The sequence below is a fragment of the Drosophila nasuta genome, chromosome 3 (genome assembly GCF_023558535.2).
Source record: "Drosophila nasuta strain 15112-1781.00 chromosome 3, ASM2355853v1, whole genome shotgun sequence".
NCBI lineage: Eukaryota > Metazoa > Arthropoda > Insecta > Diptera > Drosophilidae > Drosophila > Drosophila nasuta.
The window spans coordinates 5141949-5164547 of NC_083457.1; the positions used below are offsets into that span (position 1 = coordinate 5141949).

The 22599-nt window shown below is 37.7% G+C and overlaps 2 protein-coding genes across 8 annotated transcripts in view; one reads left to right on the forward strand and one right to left on the reverse strand.

The window, feature by feature from the left end:
* Positions 1-22599, forward strand: part of LOC132789828 (ataxin-2 homolog) — a 48221-nt gene continuing 25622 nt past the window's right edge. The window contains exons 1-2 of one of the 4 annotated variants that reach the window (XM_060798112.1): positions 1-451; positions 15248-15423. The gene's annotated coding sequence lies outside the window, so the exon portion shown is untranslated. Of the gene's footprint in view, positions 452-15247; positions 15437-22599 lie in introns of those variants that run through there. The other 3 variants (XM_060798114.1, XM_060798115.1, XM_060798113.1) reach the window with 3 other exon arrangements.
* On the reverse strand, positions 10210-18746 carry LOC132789829 (sodium-dependent nutrient amino acid transporter 1). 4 transcript variants are annotated; one of them, XM_060798116.1, is made up of 6 exons: positions 18568-18746; positions 12583-13054; positions 12255-12489; positions 11818-12192; positions 11118-11761; positions 10210-11051 (listed from the first exon to the last, which is right to left on the reverse strand). In XM_060798116.1, the coding sequence occupies exons 2-6, from the start codon at positions 13028-13030 to the stop codon at positions 10798-10800; spliced, it is 1956 nt and encodes a 651-aa protein (XP_060654099.1). In that variant the 5' UTR covers positions 13031-13054; positions 18568-18746; the 3' UTR covers positions 10210-10797. The 4 variants fall into 4 exon arrangements, with proteins under 4 accessions (XP_060654099.1, XP_060654102.1, XP_060654103.1 ...); XM_060798119.1 differs by lacking the exon at positions 18568-18746 and adding an exon at positions 15229-15274; XM_060798120.1 differs by lacking the exon at positions 18568-18746 and adding an exon at positions 15234-15252.

Genomic DNA, 22599 nt, shown 5'->3' on the forward strand with positions numbered 1-22599 from the left:
TCAGACGCATCGTCGCCAACATCGCAACGCTGACGTGCCACGAGTTCGTTTTTCGTTCGTTGCTCTGTTTAACGGTATTTTAAATAATTGAAAAGCGCGTCAAAAACACTTTTTGAGAAAACTAAAACTGAACGAGCGCCAAATTGCCTTTGAAGGCTACAAAGCAACAAAAGTCAAAACGAAAAAAGCAAACGCAAAAAAGTAAATAAAACGGAAAAGAATAAAAGAAATTGTTGCATGCTTTTAGGCAGCACAATTGTTAATTGATATTTGCAGTCGATGTGTGCTTGTGTGCGTGTGTGTGTGTGTGAGTGCTGCTAGTTCGAATGCTTTTTTGATTAAAGTGCGCGCGTGAATAGTTTGGTGAATACTTTTTTGTGTGCAATCAGCAAATTGAGGGCCAACTCTTTTGGCTCACACAAGCAAGTCTGCAACTAATTGCCCAAAGCTGGTAAGCGAATTGACTCCCAGTGATAAGTCAAAAAAACAACATGTTAGTCCCATTCGAGTATCGGGCAAATAAATGTTGCTATTTAAGTGTTCACATCAATCACAATACCAAACAAGCAAGCAACGACTCAAAAGGAGCACTGATAAAGCCAAATACAAGAATTAAGTACCCGAGTTTTTTATGAGATTTGTTGCCAGTGGCAGTTGACTTTTAAGTGGCACTGTAGACACATGTTTGCTTCCTTTGACTCTCACAGAGACCCAACTTGGCCACGCACACATTCGAAATCACTTAGCAATTTGTAGCCACAGCACTCGATTCAGCCTGGCAGTTCTTTCTAGTACTGACAGTGTGGCTTTGACATCCTTTCCACAACTCTTGTCGCTGTCATTGTGCCGTCTGTTTAATTTCACAATTCATTTCATGTCAAACGGCTTGTCAATGGTTCTGCTTTTGGTTTTTGCAGAATTCAGTGTCGCTTTTATGGTTCCTCTCTCGCCTTCCCCCACAATCATCAAGCCCCAACTCTGAACAAAGCCAACAAAACCAAAAAAGAACATGGCTGTCAAGACGTTTGAAGTTGATGTATTAACTGTTTGCCTTTGGTACTTACTCGAATTGTGCCGCTGCTGCTGCTTAGCATACGAAAGATGTCGCCGCGAAATTTTGTGAATAGGACAAGTGCTTTTGTTGGACATGATTGTGGCACCTCTAGACGCATAAATTCATGCCGTTGAATTAGACACTTCCCACAGCAGTGTCACGTTAAGTACTGATCCAACTGATAGAGACTGTTTTTATGGGATGGCTATGGAATGATGATAGCGTCTGGTGCAAATGTGACTTCATTTTTCGAGGCGGATTGATTGCTATTAGACAGGTAATGTCCAGATTTTGTTCTGGGAGCTGATTTTGCTTAATTCAAAGAAGAGTCGCTTCAAAAGTATATTTTTTGTGTATTGTTTCATTCCAAGACTATGGCGAATACCGCTGTGGAGAATTTAGTTAGTTGAGAGTTTAATTTGACTTTTTTTTTCATTTCGTATTGCATAGATAGACAGCTCCAATTATCATTCTAAAATGAAAGCTGAATTAGTTTGCTGATGCTGTCAAAATCACGTTTGGTTTAAATAGAATAGAAGTGTAATCATTTAGGAATATTTGAAGCACTGCTAATGCAGACAGCTTGCCAGTTGTGTTCAATGACTATTAATTAACAATAATCTGATACAACTCAGGCATGCACTCGAGCACACACACAGTCGACAAGTGGCAGGCAAATGTCTAGCGAATGGCATATTAATTTATGATATTACCTGTTTGAATAGCCGGAAATGCTACTTATGTGGAGTTAAGTTGACGTAAGTAATATGCAAATCTCGCTCGTCCTTCAACACGCTCAATATCCAATTAGTCCTTGTCCTATTCGCATAGAATAGTCCTCTTTGGTTAATTGAGCTCAGCTCTAATGGGGCACGGCTCTATAAACATATATCTAAACATAAGCCAAATGCCAAGTACTAACAATACTTCAAACAATTTGCTTACCTACCCAAAAAAAAAAGGCGAAAAAATAGCAGCAAATATAAGTGGAGGAGTCGCAAGTCTGGCATTTCTCGCAAGTTCGCGGAGCGACGCCTTCGGTTTGGTCTTTTGGGAGGATTTTTCTGGCTTTACTTTTGCTGACTGCTACTTTATGGTGGCCATTAAAGGAAATTGAATATAATTTTGTTTGTTAAGCTCTTCCATAAACTTCCCAAGTGCTCTGGTGCTGCTATATGATTTCTTCCTGTTTTTCTGTTTTTTTTTCTTTTCTGTTAGCTGCTTCTGTTTTGTAAGGTTTTTCATATTTTATTAAGTTCACGCCATAAAAAGGTCGACGGGGCAAGTCAACCTAAGCGGCCTTAGTTTTAATGGAGTTCGAGCTGGACTCTCACATCTTTCGACACTCTTTGAGAGAGAGAGAGAGAGTGTGCATAAATATGATTGAGAAATTTACAAGCTACGTTAGATTTGCAGCTTAACTGTTGACCCTTTGGTCAGTCGAAATGACTGATGAATGCCCAAGACACTCAGATGGATTTGGTTGGTTTTGCACCGCATTCTAGACAATAATGCCAAACCTATTTCATCTGCATACTTGTAAATACATATGTATATTCTGTGTGTATGGGTTAGTTTACATGTACAGACACTTATGTGCAATATGTAACTGGAGACCACAAAAGCCCTTCATTTTTGGCATCCAAGACGTTTCGTGTTTGGCCCACTTGCTTACCGATTTCATTATTTATTTAAGTTCGTAAAAGCAAACTTGCATATTGGAATCAACTGTGAAATGAGAAATGAGAACATGAACTAGAGAACTGAACCGAGTCGAGAACTGGGAGCAGCAGAGAAACTGGGAAATGGCAAAATAATAAATTGTTTGCTGCGGTTGTTTGCCTTTTGTCTAAGTTCTTGGGCCTGTTGTTGGCTGTCACCACATCCTACTGTTATTTGTCTATGTTTGGGTTAGATTTGTCGAGTTATCCTTATTGGGTTTCCAATCAAATGCAAAAACATTGTTTTCATTTCATTTAAATTTTGATGTATTGTTCCAGCCCAACACTTGTCCCCGAATTGTATTCTCTTCTTTTTCGCTTTCATCAATTTAATTTTAGTAACAACACGGATGTAGAATATTGGCTCTAGAAATTTAATTTTGCATTTTACAGATTTAGTTTTCTTTATTTTTAGCAACCGTCTGAGATCCTTCTCTCAGTTGTGTGCTGAGTCCCAAATGCCTTAGCCAACAATGCTGTAGGTGAGCTGTGTGTCTTGCGTCCTTTGCCATGTTGACGTACCTGGGCTAAAGAAAACAGTTCTCATTGGCTCTGACGGTTCTGGCTCTGGCTCTGGCTGTAAGAGCTAAAGCAAATCATTTTGTTGATTTTGCTTGGCAAATGTCTTCGACTTCATCTTGCTCCCACGCAGATGGTTTCCATTTTCATTTGTATACGTCCTGGGAGACCACGAGGCGATAGGAAGCCATCAATCAATTCCTTAGATAATTTACTAAGACATTGCTATAATTTGGTGGTAAAAGGTGTATGCTTTTCGGTTATTGTGGTTGTGACTGACAGCACTTCAGGGTCAAAGGTTGTGCTTAAATGTATAAATAAAACAGAACGAAACTCAGATCTTCTTCTTCGCCTTCGGCTTGTCCTCTTTCTGCTCCAAGCTGTAAGCTGGCTTCAATCCAATTTGGAAATATGTTTAATTTAAAGTATCTTTCTGTTAATTTGGGATGTTGAATGCGAGTCGAACCGATTAATAACAACAGAACACACTACCTAGCATATTGCGTATACGTAGTGATGGTCATATTGGGGTTAAATCTAATAAGCATTTCCGGTTTCATGAACTCATGCTTTGTTGCGGTGATTCTTGTAACTTTTCTACCCGAGGCAAACAGTTTTGAAGACTCAACGCCTCAGTGCTTTGCTTTCCTCCTTCCCTCCTTGTGACGTTGCTGGTGCGTTATGTAGTAGAAATTATGCCAGAAAAACCCCAAAGACACAACCATCAGGCAGAACATACTTAAACACACAAAGGCTGACAAATCTAGTGCTCGTCGCAGCTTGTTGCTTGTTTATAGTACATATAACTAGGCACAGTTAAGGGTTGTTGTTGCTTCTATTGCTGTCTGCCTATTTGGCTTTTATAGTTAGCGGCAGAGGCAACAATTTTGGCAAAGTTTATGTGCGCTGGCAGCCAGAAAGATGCACTGACGATAAATTTAACTCGAGTTGACTTCAAGTTTAGCCATTTAGATTGAAAGATCTAAAACTTGAAACTAGCAAAAATATTTGACATGCCCATAGTTGAAAAGGGTAATAAGCCGTTGGCTATCTGTTCGGGTTGCAGTCATAAAATCAAGCCACAGGCAAACTAACCACTTGATAGCAGAGCATGTAATTTGATTTCGTTTCTAATTAGCCAGTTACATTTAAAGTTTTCCCCACAATGTTTTACAATTTCCTCCCTCTTTCCATGCTCTGTTCAACGATTTCCATGCAGAACTACACGTGTTAAACAAGTTCATGAACATCAACTTGTAAGTGAGTTATGCAGCTACCAACAGCCAGTTGCGCTTTTCATGGGATTTCAAAAAAACATTCGGAGACATTTCTTCAAGCAATAGTAGTAGATATATTTTTGTACTCTCTGTCTCTTGCACACTATGTCGGCTGCCATTTTTTGTGGCACTATGGGCATGTCAGCATCTACAATTTAAATAGTCAAAAGTGATTTTTTACAGCCCTATTTATCAATATTTCCATGCTTATTGAATTCAACGTCGAACATTATTGAAGCGATTAAGCTGCTTAAATTGTAACAGCTTTTATGTGAGCTATATTTGTACTTGTAAGCCATGATGGAAATTGTATCCTTGCGTATCAATAAATAAAAGCAATAAAAAAGAAGGAATTTATATATAAATATTGTTATTCAATTTCGAATAATATTTGAAGTGCTTTAACTCAACGAAACCTTAATGCACTTGTAGCTACAATATTTGATTGAAACTCAAATATATCAAATCAAATTCAAATCAAAGTGTATTGAAATTAGTTCCAAGAAAACAAACTCACATTAAGCACAAAGCACCATTGTTGTATTTTCTACCAACTCGAACTACTGTGCACCTACCTGACTGACTGCCTGACTGACTGACAGCGAAGCATTGTGTTGTCAGCTTTTGCAGTGGTTGCCTCGCGTCCTTTCTTCCTTCCTGCCCCATTTGCTAGGGCTGCCTAATGTCTGTTTGGTTTCGTGGCACGGCAAGCCTTGTGGAAAAACTTATCATAAAAGTTTTTGCAAAAGTTGTCAAGGTTTTTGCCAGTTTGTCCTATTCGTCATTTGCAGCGCCCAGCAAAAATAATTATTTATAACTTAAAAGCAAAATAGTGGCAGGAGTCAAATATGCGGCAAAAGAAAAAGAAATAATTCAAATACTATAAAGAACACCAGCCACCGCTGAAATATAAAACCAATAAACAAATCCCCATTTTTAGAGCCAAAATGATATTCTATGGCAATGCACGCGAATTGCGATATAATTTTTTATGCTTTAATTGGCACTATAAGCAAGCCATGAAAATACTTCTATAGATAGTACATAGAGAGAAAGAGAGCAATCGATAGCTCAAGAGCGGCGACGTTCGGCCCACTTGAGGCAACAATAATAATCGCTCGAGTGTGGCAATCTACAGACACTGTCTCCCTGGTTCGTCTCTGTCTGTTTGTCTGTTTGTCTGTTTGTCAGTTTGTTTGTCTGCCATTGACAGACAGTCATAAATATGGAAAGACATAAAAAGCCAGCAAAAACTATGTACTACATATGCCAATGACGACAACTCCAACACCCAACGCCCTTTTTTCTTTTGTTGCCCACTCCACATCCGCCATCGTCCATCGCCCATCGCCCATCGACATAACAAACAGCAGGATCTGTTTTTCTGATTGTCCTTTGCCAGGGCAACGTTTGATGGAATGTCTGAAATGTCGACAATTTCGGTCTGTCTACGTTCTCAGCCTTAACTTCACTGCTTCGCTCAAGCGTGTAAAATGCGCACGGACTTGTCTACATCTTAAATTTGTTTAATTAATTTAAATTGTGAGACTCCAATGTAAATTTCAGTTTTATGTATTACATTTAATTGTTCAGATTTAAGTTTAATTGCTAGCCTTACACATTTCTAACAAATGTAATCGAATTATTAAAACAAAATATAACATGGCAAAACTAAGATAAATGAGTACTCATACATATATATTTTATATTATCTACATCCCATTGTTGATTTTAATAAGAATTATTTTCAAATAATATTTGCTTAAATTTCGCAAGCTAAAATTCCTAAACGCAACTCTAAAAATATTTCTAATTCTTTTTTTGCCTCCAGCAAAACACAGAGGAGGAGTCATCTCCGAAATGGCAAATACGGTTGCTTCTGTCGAGTCTGAGATGCTTTTTTTTCTCAAGCTGGTATATTTGATAATATATGGTATTTTGACCATTATAATATTGATATATAAAATATTATCCGTTAGGTATTTGGTTTATATTTTTTTGATATATTTTTAGGACAATACCGCAATGTCTTACTTTAATTGAAAATGAGTAGCACGTATCTCACAGTCGAGCACACTTGACAGAGATTACGTAATTATTTTTATAGCCGCTGATAGATGGGTTTTATAACTTTATGCCTCCAAAATATATAAGTAACAGACAGAAAGAGTCATCTTCGATCCTATAAAGTATATACATATATTCTAGTAGTTATTTAAGAAATAGTTTTAAATTGCTAAGACAGTTGTGGCTATCAAGTCTTACTTGCTTTTGTTCCCAATCAATATTTGGTAATCTATTGTATATTTTGAACGTAATTTCAATATATCAAATATGGCTTTCGTTATATTTTACAATACTAATTGAACACTTAAGCTTTTTTAATTGTTTTTTATTTATCTAAATTTTGCCATTTCTTGTTTTGATTGCATACTTTAAAATATGTGCATTATTTTTTATTTATCCAAGCAATTGTTTCTTTCTGTTTTAAAAGTTTAATGTAAATTTTTGTACTTTGGCTATTAGCATTAAATTGTAAAGTATCTTTAGAAGTCATTTATAGCACTTTTGTGGCAATTGTTCGGCAAATGTGCTTTTATATGGTTATTGTCAATGGGTAGACAGTTGTGGCCTATAAACTTGGCCAGTAAATTTTTACAACAATGCGTTTTGGTTTACCTTTCGGGATGCATCCCAGGATTCCAATTTTTTGTTTGTTTTCGTGGCTGCGAAATAAAAAAGGAAATTCAGCTAAATGGCATTCAAATTAAATCACCGGCAATCTGTGTGGACTTCGTGAAAAAAATGCGTGCTAATTTATTTAAATAATTTAAAAATTTCTCAAAACCCCACGAACAAAGAAAACAAATAGCAGCTGCGTCTAGTCAAGTTGTTGCCTTAAGATAACAATTGAGCAGCAGCATCAACAGCAGCAGAGGCATCAGCAGCAGGTGAAGAAGGCCTTCAAACAAAGCGTTTTGCCTAACAAAAGGCCAAAAGTTAATGTGTGCCTAAGTAGCAGTCAGGTCGACCCCATACACGCATACACAAATACACACACACACACCACATACACACACACACTTCTACTATTTGGCCATTAAAGATGCCCCCATTTTGTTTGGCCAACTGCTTTTTGGGCGCCTTCCGTTGCCACATCCGCCAACTGTCGACTGTCGTCCGTTCGTCGTGCGTCTTTCGTCGTCTACCGTCTACCGTCTGTCGTCTGTCGTTTGTCGCCTGTCCTCTGTCGTCTTTGCCCGCAGCCGCCTTGTGTCTTGCCCAGGCTGCTGCTTTTGTTTGCGGCGAGTGCGTTGATTACTTTGGGGAAATGTGCGTGAAAGGTAACGGCGCGTACCTGTCCTGTCGTTTTATGTTCTCTGTTTGGCTCCTTTGCTGTTTTGTCTGCCGTTTTGCTGGCTTCTAGCCTCGTGCCTCGTGCTGCTATTCAGCCTTGCGAATGCCAATGCCAATGACTGGCGACTGATTTATATGCTCGCCTTTCGAGGGTTCTCCCCCAAATGGCATGTAGCGCTTCCTGTCGTCTTTGATTTTCTATGCAATACACCGATAGACTCGATTTTTACTTACTATTACTACTTGGCTCATACATCATTTATTCAGTAAAGCGCTAGATTCCCGTAAATCATAATCAAGCAAATGTTTGTCTAAGCCTACAATTGACAGCAGCTTAAAACAATCTAAAGCAGATAAGCGTTGAGCAAAATGAGTATGAGTAATTATATTTTATTACGAAATTTTCGGATTATTTTAAATATATATGTAAATGTTGTAGAGATAATATGTATTGAATATTTCTAATGTACAATTTCGGAATTTAGTCGCCATTGGAAACACTTTAAGCTGTTTATGACGGACCTGTATTGTTATAGATTTATTTATTGGCAATTTGTATGAATTCGAATTCGGCATTATTGACAAATTCACAGACAATACTAGTGCTTGTAGACCACTAAACCGACTGATATATTTTTCATATGAGTGTTAATTTTATTCGCTTTGATTCAATAATGGCTTTTGAGAGTGCGTCTGAGCGTGTTCAGTGTGTTTCGGTCATTGGTTATTTAATATATATTTTAATTAAGTATACGCAATGGTGGCGTGGTCAAAATATCGCATTATGTTTGATACACAATGAAATTAAGCGCAAACAGATTCTGAAGAGCCAACAGCAAAGCTTTAGGCTGAAAGATTGGTAGGCATGAAGCTAAAAGGGAAACACTCTGGCGGCCACTTGAATGAAATGCACAAAGAGTTGTGTTTTCAACATTTGCCCATTAAAAACTCATTAACAAGGCACAATGGCTTGACAAATAACTCGAAATGCATTCGCTTCCGCTCTGACAGTCACACACGCACACACAAGATGGAAGCAGACATTACGTATACGCAGTAGTGATCATGACAGCGACTGTGAGTGGAGTTTTATGCACTTTTAAATGCATTTTATCATTGCAATTAAGAATACAAGCTGCTGACAAATGCACTCAACCTGGTAGTCAGCCAATGACAATACCATTAATTTGACAGCCAAAAAGCTGAAAGCTAAAGGAAATCAACAGCATTTCGCAGCAGCGATGTTATGTTAGCTTAACAATAAAATATCATGTTTAATCGGTTTATTTCAAACTTTTAAAATATCAGTTTGAATAATTGGTTGGCTTACTTTTAGTAAATACAATATAAATTCAGATAATATCTGTTGAAATGCTTTTGCTTTAATACCAGGAATACCCGTTTGTTTGCTGAGTAATGATTATAAAACAAAAACAACTTCTGTTTCACCTTAGTACTTGTCAACCTGCCGATTTGTGGACTAATGAGCACAGATTTCCTGATGCTTGCCTGTCGCTTTCACCAAAAAAAAAAAACGAAAAAGAAACCGCGTGATTTATTAGTGTTCTATTTGTATTGTGTTTGCTTTTTTGTCTTGGGTATATGTGGAGCGTTTTATATTGCATGCTTATAGGCAGCTCGTTTGTCATTTCGCTGCCAGCGAACAACAAACAAACAATGCCGAGGCGCCATTTGTGCTTATCTGCACAGCAGGCAAGCAGGCAAGCAGGCTTCAGGGCGAGTAAGTAGAAGGACTGAGGAGGCAGGCTGTCTTTTTACTTACAAATTACTTGAATACTTTGCGCCTGCTGTTACACGGAAACGGAAGTGGAAGTATTTTACAACACCCACACACACATATATGTATTTATACACAGATTTCTGCTTGCAACTTTTTGCTTCAATCATAAAATCAGAACTTTTTACCCTTTACAGCATAATCAGTGCATGTGTGTGTGTGTGGGTTTGAATTGAGTGTGTGGGAGTGTGTATGAGTAGAGCGTAAAGCGCCGTTGGCTGCAATTGTCTTGTCTTTTATAGTTGTGCCAGTTGCTTTGCTTTTGCATGGTTAGCGCGGAGCGCGTGAGTGAGCACGACTAGTGATGACAAACAGATTTCCTTAATCGATTATTTTTTTTTATGATCGATATGATGTGACCGTAAATTGTGAATCGTTATTAAACAAAAGAATATGACAAAACCGACTAATCAAATAATTCTATAGAAGATTTTTCAATATTTAAATATTACTTGATATACAATATTGAAAATAAGAATAAGAGCTTGGATAGATGCCTGTGTTCCTTATCATTTCACATCACGTTACAGGAATTAAGGGCTTTACTTTTAAGCTTAAAAAACAGCAGTATTGAAAAAGTTACTGAGCTCTTCCTAAATTTGAGGTGCACAATTACTTCTTTTAACATATTATTTGATTAATAATAGAAACAAAATTATCGATTATTGTCTATCTTATGACTAATCGTGCCATCACTCGTCGTGACACAATTTTTTATGTACTCGCACTCATTTATTTGCTAACATTAAATAAATAATTACTTAACTCTGAAATTCATTTACATTTGTTGGAGTTTACGAGTAGTATTGGTTTCCAGTATAGTTGTCAGTTTTCGATTTCAGACTTGATCACGTGCACATCTCGAATGGATTGCATTGACATTATGGTCGCTTTGGGCGAACTATCGCTGCGACTACATTTGGCACTTAAGCCTGGATTTTTGTGTTGAATTTTTATTATAAAAGGGTTGCGCTGTACTCAGTTTAGTGTTGCGAAAACAGGGGCAGGCTGGCAGCAGTAGCCGGAGCAGCAGTTCATGCAACGAGCATTAAATGCTACAGATTTTTATTGCTAACCAAAGATATTGTCATAGATTTTGTGCCAGATACCGCTGCGCTGGAACATTGCGCTCACATTGGCCTGCTCCATGTGGAGCTGGTATCGTTTGAGGGTGTGTGGATCAGCGGGTCCCCAGCTGGGCAGTGGCTCAAAGGCTTTTCGTATGCGCTGGCAAAGGCTTAGCTCGGCGGGTTGACTTCTCACTGCGGATATCGCCCAGAACAGAACTTGACCCACACCAAAGGCGCTGAGGCACCAGCCGAAAACTGTTTCGGAATATTATTGAATTAATAAGCGCACAAAATTGGCTTGATTCGGACTTGGGGACTTACCATAAACGCCTGGCAGATAGGTGTAGTCCTTGTATTTAAGGGGCTCGTATCGGGCGAGCATGTAGACCAGGATGGTAATCATGAGGAGCGGCGTAATGAATCCCCAACAGATACGATAATACTTGGACGTCTTGATGCCCAGCATAAATTCAACATCGCGACACACTCGCTTCACTCCATACACCCAGCCAATGGCAAGCAGCTCAAAGATGGCCAGCACGAGGGCCACGAAGGTGGCGCCAAAGAAGTCCAACAGGTTGAGAACAAACTGTCCACCTGGAGTAATGTACAGCAGACCCAATAGGTAGCCAATGATGGCGATGAAGACCACGATGCGCCACTGCTTGATTCTGACAAACTCATCCTTGAGCACCGTTGTTAGGCAGGAGACCATGCCCACATTGCTGCCAATGCCCAGCACGAAGAGCATGAGGAAGAATAGCACCGAGAAGAGCTGCGGCAGCACCTTGAACTTGGCAATGGCATCTGGATAGGATATGAATGCCAGGCCAGGTCCGCCATTAACCACTTTCGATATATCCGTTGTATTGTTCTCATACGCCAAGTTGCCCAATATGCCGAAGATGATGACGCCTGAGAGCATAGATGTGAATGTGTCCAGCGTGGTAACGATATTGGCATCTCTGAAGCAGCAATGGCATTAATTAGAGCTGAGAATTGATAGGGAGAGCGGACTCACCTATAGATATTCTGACCAAAGCGATTGTAGGATGCATACATCACAATGTTGCCAAAACAAATGGCCAGAGAGAAGAAGACCTGAGTGACGGCCGCATACCAAACCTGGGGTTCCAATAGCTTGTGCCACTGTGGCTTCAAGAAGTACAGCACACCATCAACAGCGCCGGGGAGCGTGAGAGCCCGAATGAGTAAGATGACCATGACAACGTATGGGAAGAGAGCCAGGAAATAGGACGCCTTGCCGGAGCTCTTAACACCCCTGAACATAATCCCCGCAATAATGAGCCAAGCAGCAGCCAATGAAACTGCCAGAGTCCAGCTGGGATAGCCAATGCCATCATCAATACTCGTCTTCTCTCTCAGTATGATGTTGCTGTTCAGAGAAACGAATACATTGATAGCTTTCGGACGTTGCTTTTGGGGGGATTCACTTACGTAAAGTAGAACTCTGCTGAGGTGGTTCGGACTTCGGATGCGTTGCCATTAGCTTCGCTCATTGGCAGCGTCTGTGGTGCGGAGTCCAAGCAGCTGGATCCCCACTCGGAGCGACAGTAGCTCCATGGCAGTGTGGGGTAGAATGATTCCACAAAATAGCGCAGCGTGATGGCCATTAATGTGGCATAATAGGTTGTCACAATGCCCGTGGCCAGCACCTGACCGTAGCCAATGCCTGTGGCGAAATGGATATATCATTAAATATACCCAGCACAATTGCAATCAGAGAATCACAATCACAATCGCAATCACAATCACAGCCACGTACCTCGCATGATGGGCGCAAAATCGTAGACTTTAACGCTGCCACGACTCGAAAACTGTCCCAGCAGCATTTCCAGATAGTAGACTGGCTTGCCCACCAATATGAGCACTATCAGATAGGGTATGAGAAATGCACCGCCGCCATTCTCGAGTGCAATAAAGGGAAAGCGCCACACATTGCCGAGCCCGACGCTCAGAGCAATGCAGGACATTAGAAACTCAATATCATTGTTCCAGCCATCGCGTTTGATGCCCTCTCCCACGTTTGCTTCAGTCTCCTCCTCCGTCTGCTTTTGCGGGGTTGTTGTTTCGCTGGGCTTATGACCATTCGATGCTTCCTTGGCTGTGGTCTCTGCATTGGTTTTGTACGCTCCCGGTATGGAGATCGTGGTGGCATTTAGTGAACCCACATAAGCTGGATTGAGGTATCCATTGTTATTGCTTTGCTCCATTGCAGCTGCTATGGCTTGGCTTAGCTGTAAATCAATCAAGGTTAACATTAGTTGGTGGTCAAGTTGTGTGGTTCAATAGCTAATTACAAGCTGCAATTATTTCACTACGCCACAAACTGGTTATATACTTCAACAAAAAACTAACAATAAAACAAGTCAGTGACCTACTGACAGCAACACCGATTATATAACAGTTTGCGGCATTCATTCACTAAACTGCAAGCCCCGTGGCTGCATCGATTGAGGGGGGCGCAGGGTCTGGGGAATGGGGGAACTCGTCTGTTGCCAACTAAATACAACTATAGGGCTCAAAACAAGTTTCTCGGCAATGTCTCGAATTGTCTAGCACGAAAGGTATTTGCGTTTTTTAGCTCTTTGTTTACGTTTCTCTTTCGTCGTTCCGGTATTTGTCGTTTGCCGTTCATCTTGTAATGGGAGAAGAAAGTGCTTCACACTCATTTCAAGTGTGGAAAGTGAAGGATGCGCACATCTTGAGTTTCAAGAGAGTGCTGTGGATAGTATATCACACACATATAGATATTTCGTTAAATGAAATTGCGTAATTGCACAAGTTAACACCGAATTTAAGGCGATTCAATTGACATTTATAAATTTACATAAATAAATATATAGTGTTTGCTTAGTTCCGTTTGTTAAATAAGAACACAATATTGATTTAGATTTCACTATATTTAATAATTTATTAATCTAGTCATAATCCTTTTACTTCATATTTGTATGAGGAACAGCGAGGAGTAAGATTAAAAATGTGACCATACAACATGGTTGAGTGTTCCCGAATAATATAATACATTCTAGAATACAGTCATATTGTATGCACACATTTACAATAATATATTTCGATGTTGCCTTCAAATCATGAGTTGTGCTACACTCTATAAAGTGTGTGACATTCTCAAAAGTTGTGCAATTATTAGAAAGAGCATTCACAGTTCGTTAGCTCTGTTGCAATTTGAGGTTGTTTACTTTTGCTTTTGTGATCGTTGCTTTTGCTGTTGCCACAGTGTTGCATTTGCGCATGCGCTATGCACAGCACGTTGCAGCTGCATTGTTGTTGTTGCCGCTGCTGCTTGTTGATTGTTCTCGCAATTAATGGAAAGTGAAGGTGCACAAAGCTGTTGCCCTCGCTGTGGAAATGTCAGCGGAAAGAGGAACGTGTAATTATCAATCGAAATTTAGCTTTAGAATTGGCAAGTTGAAGCACGTTTGATGTTTTAGTTTTGGAAATGCGAAGTGTGCATTGCATTGAATAGTTATGAATCAATTATTGCTGTTTCATCGCATAAATATGAAATAAAAGCGTGATAGCTGTGATGCTATTCTTTCTTTTATTTGGACACGCTTGAGTCATAATAAATATTATATGCAAGTGGAGGCCTTGATAGACAGTTTAGAAATAAGATAAAACCACTACAAGATAACAATCATGCGAACAAATAAAGTTAACCATCGCTCGCCATAAACATCGCCATAAACTGAACCTTTCGGGTTAGTACTGCAATGCCAATTAGGCGATATGCCGACAGTTATCAGAGAGGTGTCTAGCCATATATTATACATATTTACCAGCAACCATCTCTTGAGTACCTTGACCCATTAAATATTTATTCAATCTTTACCTTGAAAGAATTTTATGAGTTTTAATCTAAGTACCAATCATGAGATGACTGAGTTGGCTTTAAACAAACTTAGTTTTATCATCTCTTTTACTCTTCGTCACATAACGCAAACTACTTGATTTTAATATTTTTATTGCATTTGAAGCATGTTCCTGCAAACAGCCTTGTTTTAACAGCTGGCTTTAACCCCACATGAATAGTCAGTTAAAATTTTTTATCAATTTGCTTATGTTTGTTTTTATTACGATTTGCACGCGACCATAGTTGTTTATAATTATGATGTGTTTGTTAGTTTATTGCGATAAAAACTATAAAATAAAATTTGTGCAGTTGTTTCCAGTTAAAGAACAACCTGTTGACGCGCCGCTCAACAGTACACTCACTTTTATGATACTTAGGTTAACCGCGAATTCGTTTTCTTTCACGTTATTTTTCTCGTTTGTTTGTTGTCAAAATTGCCTTAATCACATGCAAAACAATTCATCACCAAAGTTTTGTATTTCAATTTGTTTTCTTATTTCAACAGCATAAATAATTATGTATTTTTTTGTCGTTTACTTTACTTCACTCTTTTCAGCAGCCTTAAATTATATAAGGCTTTACTGAATTTCAACCGAACTGTTCACGTCGAATGCCAAACAATAACTGAGCGGATCGTCGCGGATCGGTGCAAATTGTTGTTCGACAGCGTCGCAACGTCTCGTCGGGAGAGGGAGAGCTTAACGGTAAAAGGCGCTCACACTCTGACCTAGAGTAAGTAAGACAGGTATTTACATTGGGACTGTAAATGGGTCATATTATTACCATATAAACTTAATTAATGCAGTTGAGTAATATTATATTTTGGGGGACATTTCCAGGTCAATCAAACAATTCCCAAAGCAGTTTTTAATTCAATATTTTTATATAAAAAATAATAGAATTATAGACTGCTTAAATTATAATAATTGAGAACTATAATTTGTATGATTAATACACTAATAGCAATGTAATTTCCGTCTCATGGGAATAATAATAATAATTTAAATAACCTTGACAGCTTGTTGTTCTATGAATAGCTCGATTCAAATTATGAGTAACCCTTATTACGAGTTAACAAATTATTTACCTTAGCTTGTATCTCTGGGTTATTCAACTCTGTTTACAAACAGGTATTTCCTCAGCTGGGATTTGGATATTTTGGTTCTTCACAAAACAAACTCTTGCCTGATTAATATGATGTTTATAATTGTACATTTTTCGCTGAAGAGAAACAGGTTTTACGATCGCAATTGTAGTGATAAGAATGAGATGTTCGAAATGAGTTTGGCTGTACAATAATTAGATTGCGTTTAGACTGATAAGTTCCTCGAAAATGTCATTCATAAAGCAAACATTTTAAGTGATATACACTCGATATAAATATGTTATGTGTTGCAAAACAAGAAGTGCAACTGCGTAATTCCAATTTGTGTGCTAAATGTGGCTAAACACATGACAGAGTCACCTCAATAATGGAAGTGGTAAATGCATATGCGAATGCATGTGTTTCAATGTGGCACAGAGCAACATTTTAATTGGATGCAAATTGGGAAACACCTAAGTTAGAGCACCCATTTATGGGCTGCGGTCGAACTGTAGCAAAAACCCGTGTTTTTATCTCACAGTTCGGTTTTTGGGGCATTAACACGAAAATTGACCGCAATAAAATTATTTAATTTGAGCAACGATGCGCTATGCATTGATTAAAGCAATTCAATTAAAATTATCAACGGTACTTTAAGAGCGCACAAAAACGCATTTATGGCACCTGCATAAATAAATTATTGCAATGACAATTAATATTTAATTTTTTATTAATTGTAATTATACGCTGTGATAGAATAAACATAAGTACTTGTGTTACATTTTTTACGAAATAGCTTTGCCACATTTAATCTGTAATTAATTTGTAATAATTCGCTTCAATTGGTTAATCTCTTTGTATTGTTGTTGTCTTTGTATACCCTGTAAACAACAGAACACGGAAGCAGTATCGGGACTTTTTATGTTTCATTTCCTCAATCGGGATATTCCACTTATTATCTACCTATAGAGTAGATGCAAGTTGCGTCTGCTTAATCGCGAAATTCTGACTTTCTATAAACATTAATAAAAATGCACTGGCAATGAGCCAAAGGATTTATTATCATCTGACACAGTTTACATATGCAGTTCAGTAAATTGATAACTTAATTAGTGTTGGCTAACGGGAAACGTAAATAAATGAGTTTTTCTATAAGCCAACGCATGACTTTTAAAGCCAATAAAGACGACTTTGTACAGTCATATAAATAATTAAATAAAATTGTTAGTTAATTCATGAATTGCCTTGATTATGACTTGGGAAACATTTATATTTAAGTGCAGCCAAATTACTTTTCCTGTTTAATTAGTTTACTGTAATTGTTGTACTTTTTTAAATGGAAATACACGCAAATATCAACAATTAACTCTATTCTATCTTGGGCATTTAGCCAACTGCGAATTTATGGCCCACAAAAGCCACTCGCAAATTTTCTCAGTCATTTATCAAGTGCCAGCAGCACATAAATCTATTGGCTAAGCAAATCGCAGTGACAACTGTTTAACTGGCACTGAATGCCTGTTTGCCTGTTTGCCTGTCGCAGGAGCTAAAAACAAGCCAAAAGCTAACAAATTCTAAGGGCAAACTCACAGGCTGCCGCCACAATCGTTGTCCTTCGTCACGCAATTCTTGGGTTGCTTTGCATTGTTTTTGTTTTCTTTTTTTGTGCTTGGCCAAGGCATTAAATTTTATAGCATTTACCTGTTCGACATTAAAAACAAAAGACACAAATGTCACACAGTCCAAACAGATGGCGGGCTACAGCTACAGGAAAAGGTTGTTGGTCAAAGCGGTGGCTAACGTAAATGTCACAGGGAAAAGTGGCGGAATGCCAGGATGGTTGGATGGCAGCTTGTTTGTCGCTCTTGATTTATGCTGTTAAACAACATTAAGAATTGATGATTTAAATTTAGAGCTTCGCTGATTTTGTTTAGTTTTCTTTGTGGCACATCGCATAATTAATGTGTCTTTGGGGTGTTGTTAAAAAAGAGACAGGAATGTTTTTGCAGGCTTTGTGAAGATCGTTCTTGTGATAAAAAATTGTAATAGGAATTCAATGAATATAAAATTGTGAGCATAAGAGATAAACAAGTACCAGATATAATACTACTTAATTAATAACCATAAAAGAGCACCTTAGTGTGATCAAATCGTCAAGGAAAATAAAGTTTAACAGCACTTTGCTTTTCCATTTTATGTGTGACAAAAGCTGACTGATTTCTTGTTGCATACTTTTGGGCAAAAATTCCAAATATGGAGTATATTAATCATACGCCTCTTTGCTGGACAGCTGCTGCAGTATTTGGTGGTCATACATATCCTGCATACGTCCCATTGCCTCCAAATCGCAATCGCAATAAATTAAGTCTTATGTTTGACGCTTGTTAAAGTCAAATTCTATTACATTTCAAATTCGTTTTGTATTTGTATTTGTATTCGTCTTTGTATTGTTTTTTTGTTTTCTATACATACACATTTGTGCACCAAGGTGCCGTCGGCGCTGCCATAAAAACGACTAGAGTACACGCAACAACAACAACAACAGTGGTAACCGCAATAACAACAACGACTACGACAACTCGAACTCAACTTGACTCGAGTCGCATGGTAAGCGCAGCGCATTTCGTGCGTATAAAAATCTGCAATTCATGCAATTTTCATGGAAAATTTGCCACGCAAAAAGAAAGCACAAAACAACAGGCGCACATGTGTTGTGTGAGTTGATTGTTGGCAAAGCAATAAATATGTGTGTGTGTGTATGTGCATGTGTGAGTGCGAGTGTGCTTACTCACTTTCTTTCTGTGCCTTGAATGTCAAAATATTTGTGTTTGGCATTTTAAGCGTTAAATTTTTGCTGTCAACAATTCGTCTAGTGCCAGACAATGTCATTCACTTGGCACTGTGTGTCTTCGCCTGTGGTTAGGTTTTGCTCAGCATCCACAATAAATTCGCTTGGCACGTGTTTCTTTAAAGGAGTAATGTTTTTACTTTAAGAGATTAGAGAACGCGTGATATTTGCTCCAAAGTCAAGATAATAGATTCAACGTATTCAGTTGTGAATCGAGTGATTTGGTACTACATCAATTTCAAAGTGGTTCACAATTTATTGATAAGCGAGAACGGGTCTTAACAAGGTAGTAACATATTACGTCATCAAATATAAAGATTTAAGTATATGTTGAATGGAATGGAGCACTTTGAATCCACTCTTGCTTCTCCAGGGTGAAAATATTTCAATTGAAAAACTGAGGTTTTATAAGTATAAGAAATAAAACTGTATGTAAATAGATTGCGGAATATTATACTGACCTCTTGATATTCGTAACAAAACAGTTAAGAACTTATATGCATTCACTTGACTCGGGTTTAGTAGTTCAACAAAAAGATATAGGTGATTGTCTTTTACAACAACTATGCAGAACTGACGTAGCTGACCAGCCGTAAAAATTGCATAACTAAATTGTGAATTTAACAGACTCTCGAGGTATTTTCTGTGGCTTTTCCATATCCGGATTGCTCATTTCCTGTATTTGTGGCTGCAACTGTGCTTGGGCTGAAGTCGATGGATATTGGTCGAGCACCTTAGATTCTTCTTGTGGTATTATTTTGTCGTTTATCACATCCTTGGAGTCCGACTCATCGCCAACGTCGACCTTAACTGTCTTGCCAGCTGGTGTAATAATGTAAATATGCATTATATTCTCCTTGAAGTTGTGCAGATTAAATGTTAAGCAAGCCGAAAACGTAATTTGATCATAAAGAGCTAAAATTATTATTTTGTAATTATTGGCAATTTTGAAACTTTGAATTTGGAAGTGGAATAACTCGAATTTGGTTTGAGTTTGAGGAAGTGTAAAAATATTCTGACAGAGTAAATCTATCCAGCTAGACTACTTCAACAGATTTTTGACACATATAACATAAAGTGTGTGATATGTTGTCGCAAGTAAATGCAAACTCGCGCTGCGTGTTCTACATTTGTTATAATTCTTTGGTTTATTGAAATAAATAATAATTTCAGTAAAAATTACACACAATTTGCTTCTTGATTTGGTAAAAAGTTAGGGGTGACAGTTACCAGTTAAATTTAAAATAACGAAATAAATGATATTTTTATGAAGCTACTTGTAATTGTATATATGCATAGTGTAGGTTTTTCTGACCTTCTTTACCTTTAACACTTACCTCTATGGTAAAAGGAAATTCGTTTTAAGTGTTTATGTTCTTGAAAAGTATGTTAGGATAATTAATTTTTCAACAAGTAAAACCATCTTGGCCAGACACATATTCAAGAGAAGCATCCAATACCCTATATACATATATGTATATAAAACTATAACTTTGTATCTCCAGAAAATATATGTCATCTCCGACCATGTAAAGTTTACACATATATTCTCAGTCTGCGCCCGCCTGTCTGACAGTCCATCAGTCCGTCTGAACCTAGATCCTCTGCAAGGCGCTATAGCCATGTCCGAATGTCCGTATGGACACCTAGATCTCAAATCCACCTCCTCAAATCGATAATAATCGAATAACAAGCGAAATTTTGAAACTAGAGTCGATTTTTACGATCAGATAAGAGCTATCGATCTTTTGCTTTTATTCAAAATTACGTTTAAAATTTCATGTTTAATAAATTGTTTATGGCTTCTTAAAAAATTCAACTCCGTCCAAGAAAGTATTTTAATTTATATCTGTTTAATGAAATTTTAACTTCAGTATTTGTTCCAAAAATGTGGTATCAAACTAAAATGTTGTTTTCTAATGTTTAAGGAACACACTTTTGTCAAACTTAACTTACTAGTACATGAAGGTTGTATGTTATTATGAACTTCTGAACTGAATTTACAGCATAAAACTATAGAAGTTTAATTCATAGTTTAAAGTTCTTTCAATGGAAACTCGTTCTGCCGTCGCCTCTTAAGTTAAAGCTTAATTGCTAATTATGAACATTTGCTTTTGTCGCTGCTTTAAGACACATTGCGCTTTTGTTCCGTTCCGTTTCGTTCAGTTCATTTATGTTGCGCAGAGAAGTAGGCAATGAAAATCATGAGCTGTGGAAGCTTTGCCAAATGCCGACAAGCCGAGCCAAGCGCAGTTCTCTTTATCCTTCCGTTCTGCGGCACATTTGTGGTTTTATCTATGTGTGTTTCAGTGTCTGTGTTGGATTTTGCTTTAGTAAGCTGGAAACAAAAAAATATATGTCTCATTCGGTACATCACACGCGCACACACTCACATGTGCTGTGTTGTGTGCCTTGTGCTTGTGCTTGTGTGTTCGGCTTGAGCAAAGCAGCGAGTGTTTGTTTTTGGCATGTGGAAAGTAGAACATAATTAATTCAAATTAATTACAATTTGTATGGAATTAGCGCTTGCGGCGAGCCGCCCACAAACAATGATGATGATCATAATGACATTGTTGTTGTTGTCTATGCCAATGTTGCCCGCAAACACACATATTTCAAGAGAGATTTTTATGGGCACATGTTTAGGTATGTTCATTAGCCACGTCCGTTCACCCCCGTTCATCCTCTCTCTTTAAGTTGTATGTATTTTAGGAAAATGCAAATTTCGTGTGACAGCCTAAGTACTTGAATTATGTGCTGGCACTGCAACTGCAGCAGCCTTCAAATAATTTGGCGTATTTTAACATGTTGCCCTCGTCCTCGTCCTCGTCCCCGTCGTCACTGTTCGTTCCTCATTGTTTGCCTGACCCAATTAGCACAAAACTGCAACAACGTCATAAACTCAAGTGCACAGCTCAATTGGGCAGTGGAGAGCAAAGGAGGAGAGGAACGGGGAGATAGGGACATTTATAAATCAATTATCCAACGATTGCACGCTCATTAGTGTCAAACTCAATTAACGCTGTGACAGTTTTGCATGCGCTGCAGTCGCTAACCAACTTGCCCTTTTGTCCGCTTGCCTCTACTTCCTCAAAGTGTCAGCTTACTCGAATGGTCTGGCAAAATTCAATTCGTTAATTGGCCTGACAAGCATTTAAAGCATTTGTATTATAATTCAAATGGCATTAAAACAAAGAGTATGGATTTTCAGATTTGAGTTATAATTTTTTTATATCAATTTTATTTGCTGCATTTCGATTTCAAAAATGTTAAGAATTATTATTCAACTATTATTAAAATAAGAAATGAATATTTGAGAATTTTGTCAAAATTACAATTTTTTTCAATAATCAAATTGTTGTCCCTTGTTGTCCCTTAGTGTATTTTATTCCTTACTTTTTTTTATTTTTTCGTTAAGCTACATAATCTGCTTAAGTAGGAAGGAGGTCTGTTCTCCTTTTTCTCTTGACCTTTTTTACATTTGTAGTTCGACTGACATTAAAACAAAGAGAAGGAATTTTCATATTTAGTTACAATTTTTTATATTGGCCTAATCAAATTTATTTGAAACTCGTCAATTAATCTGACAGGCATTTCACAAAGTATTATGACTCAACTAAGCAACAATTTTCTTGTTTGCAATTAAGAATTCTAAAAATCTATTAATCTGTTTAAGAATACATAGGGAAAATGTCTTGGTTTCATTATTTTCTTCTCTTTACTCTTGTAATTTTCCCATTTCTAAAAAAGTGTTTAATTAGTACAATTATAACAATTAGTATAAAAACTTTATTAAATTTATTTGTATTTCTTTGATGGATGGCAGCTTAAAGCCAATTCGTTGACTCCATTGAGTTAATACAAAGAATGTAATGGAAAATAAATTGATTCATGAGTATTGAATTACAATTTTGTATATTAGCTTAATCAAATTTATTTGCATCTCATCAATTTCTCTTTCACAGCTAAAAACCCG

Coding starts and splice junctions, on each gene's coding strand:
- LOC132789829 (XM_060798116.1), bottom strand. CDS start 13,030: ATGGAGCAAAGCAATAACAATGGATACCTCAATCCAGCTTATGTGGGT. Junction 12,193..12,254: donor TCAGCAGAGTTCTACTTTAC/GTAAGTGAATCC, acceptor TTCTCTGAACAG/CAACATCATACTGAGAGAGA. Junction 11,052..11,117: donor CTATCTGCCAGGCGTTTATG/GTAAGTCCCCAA, acceptor ATTCCGAAACAG/TTTTCGGCTGGTGCCTCAGC.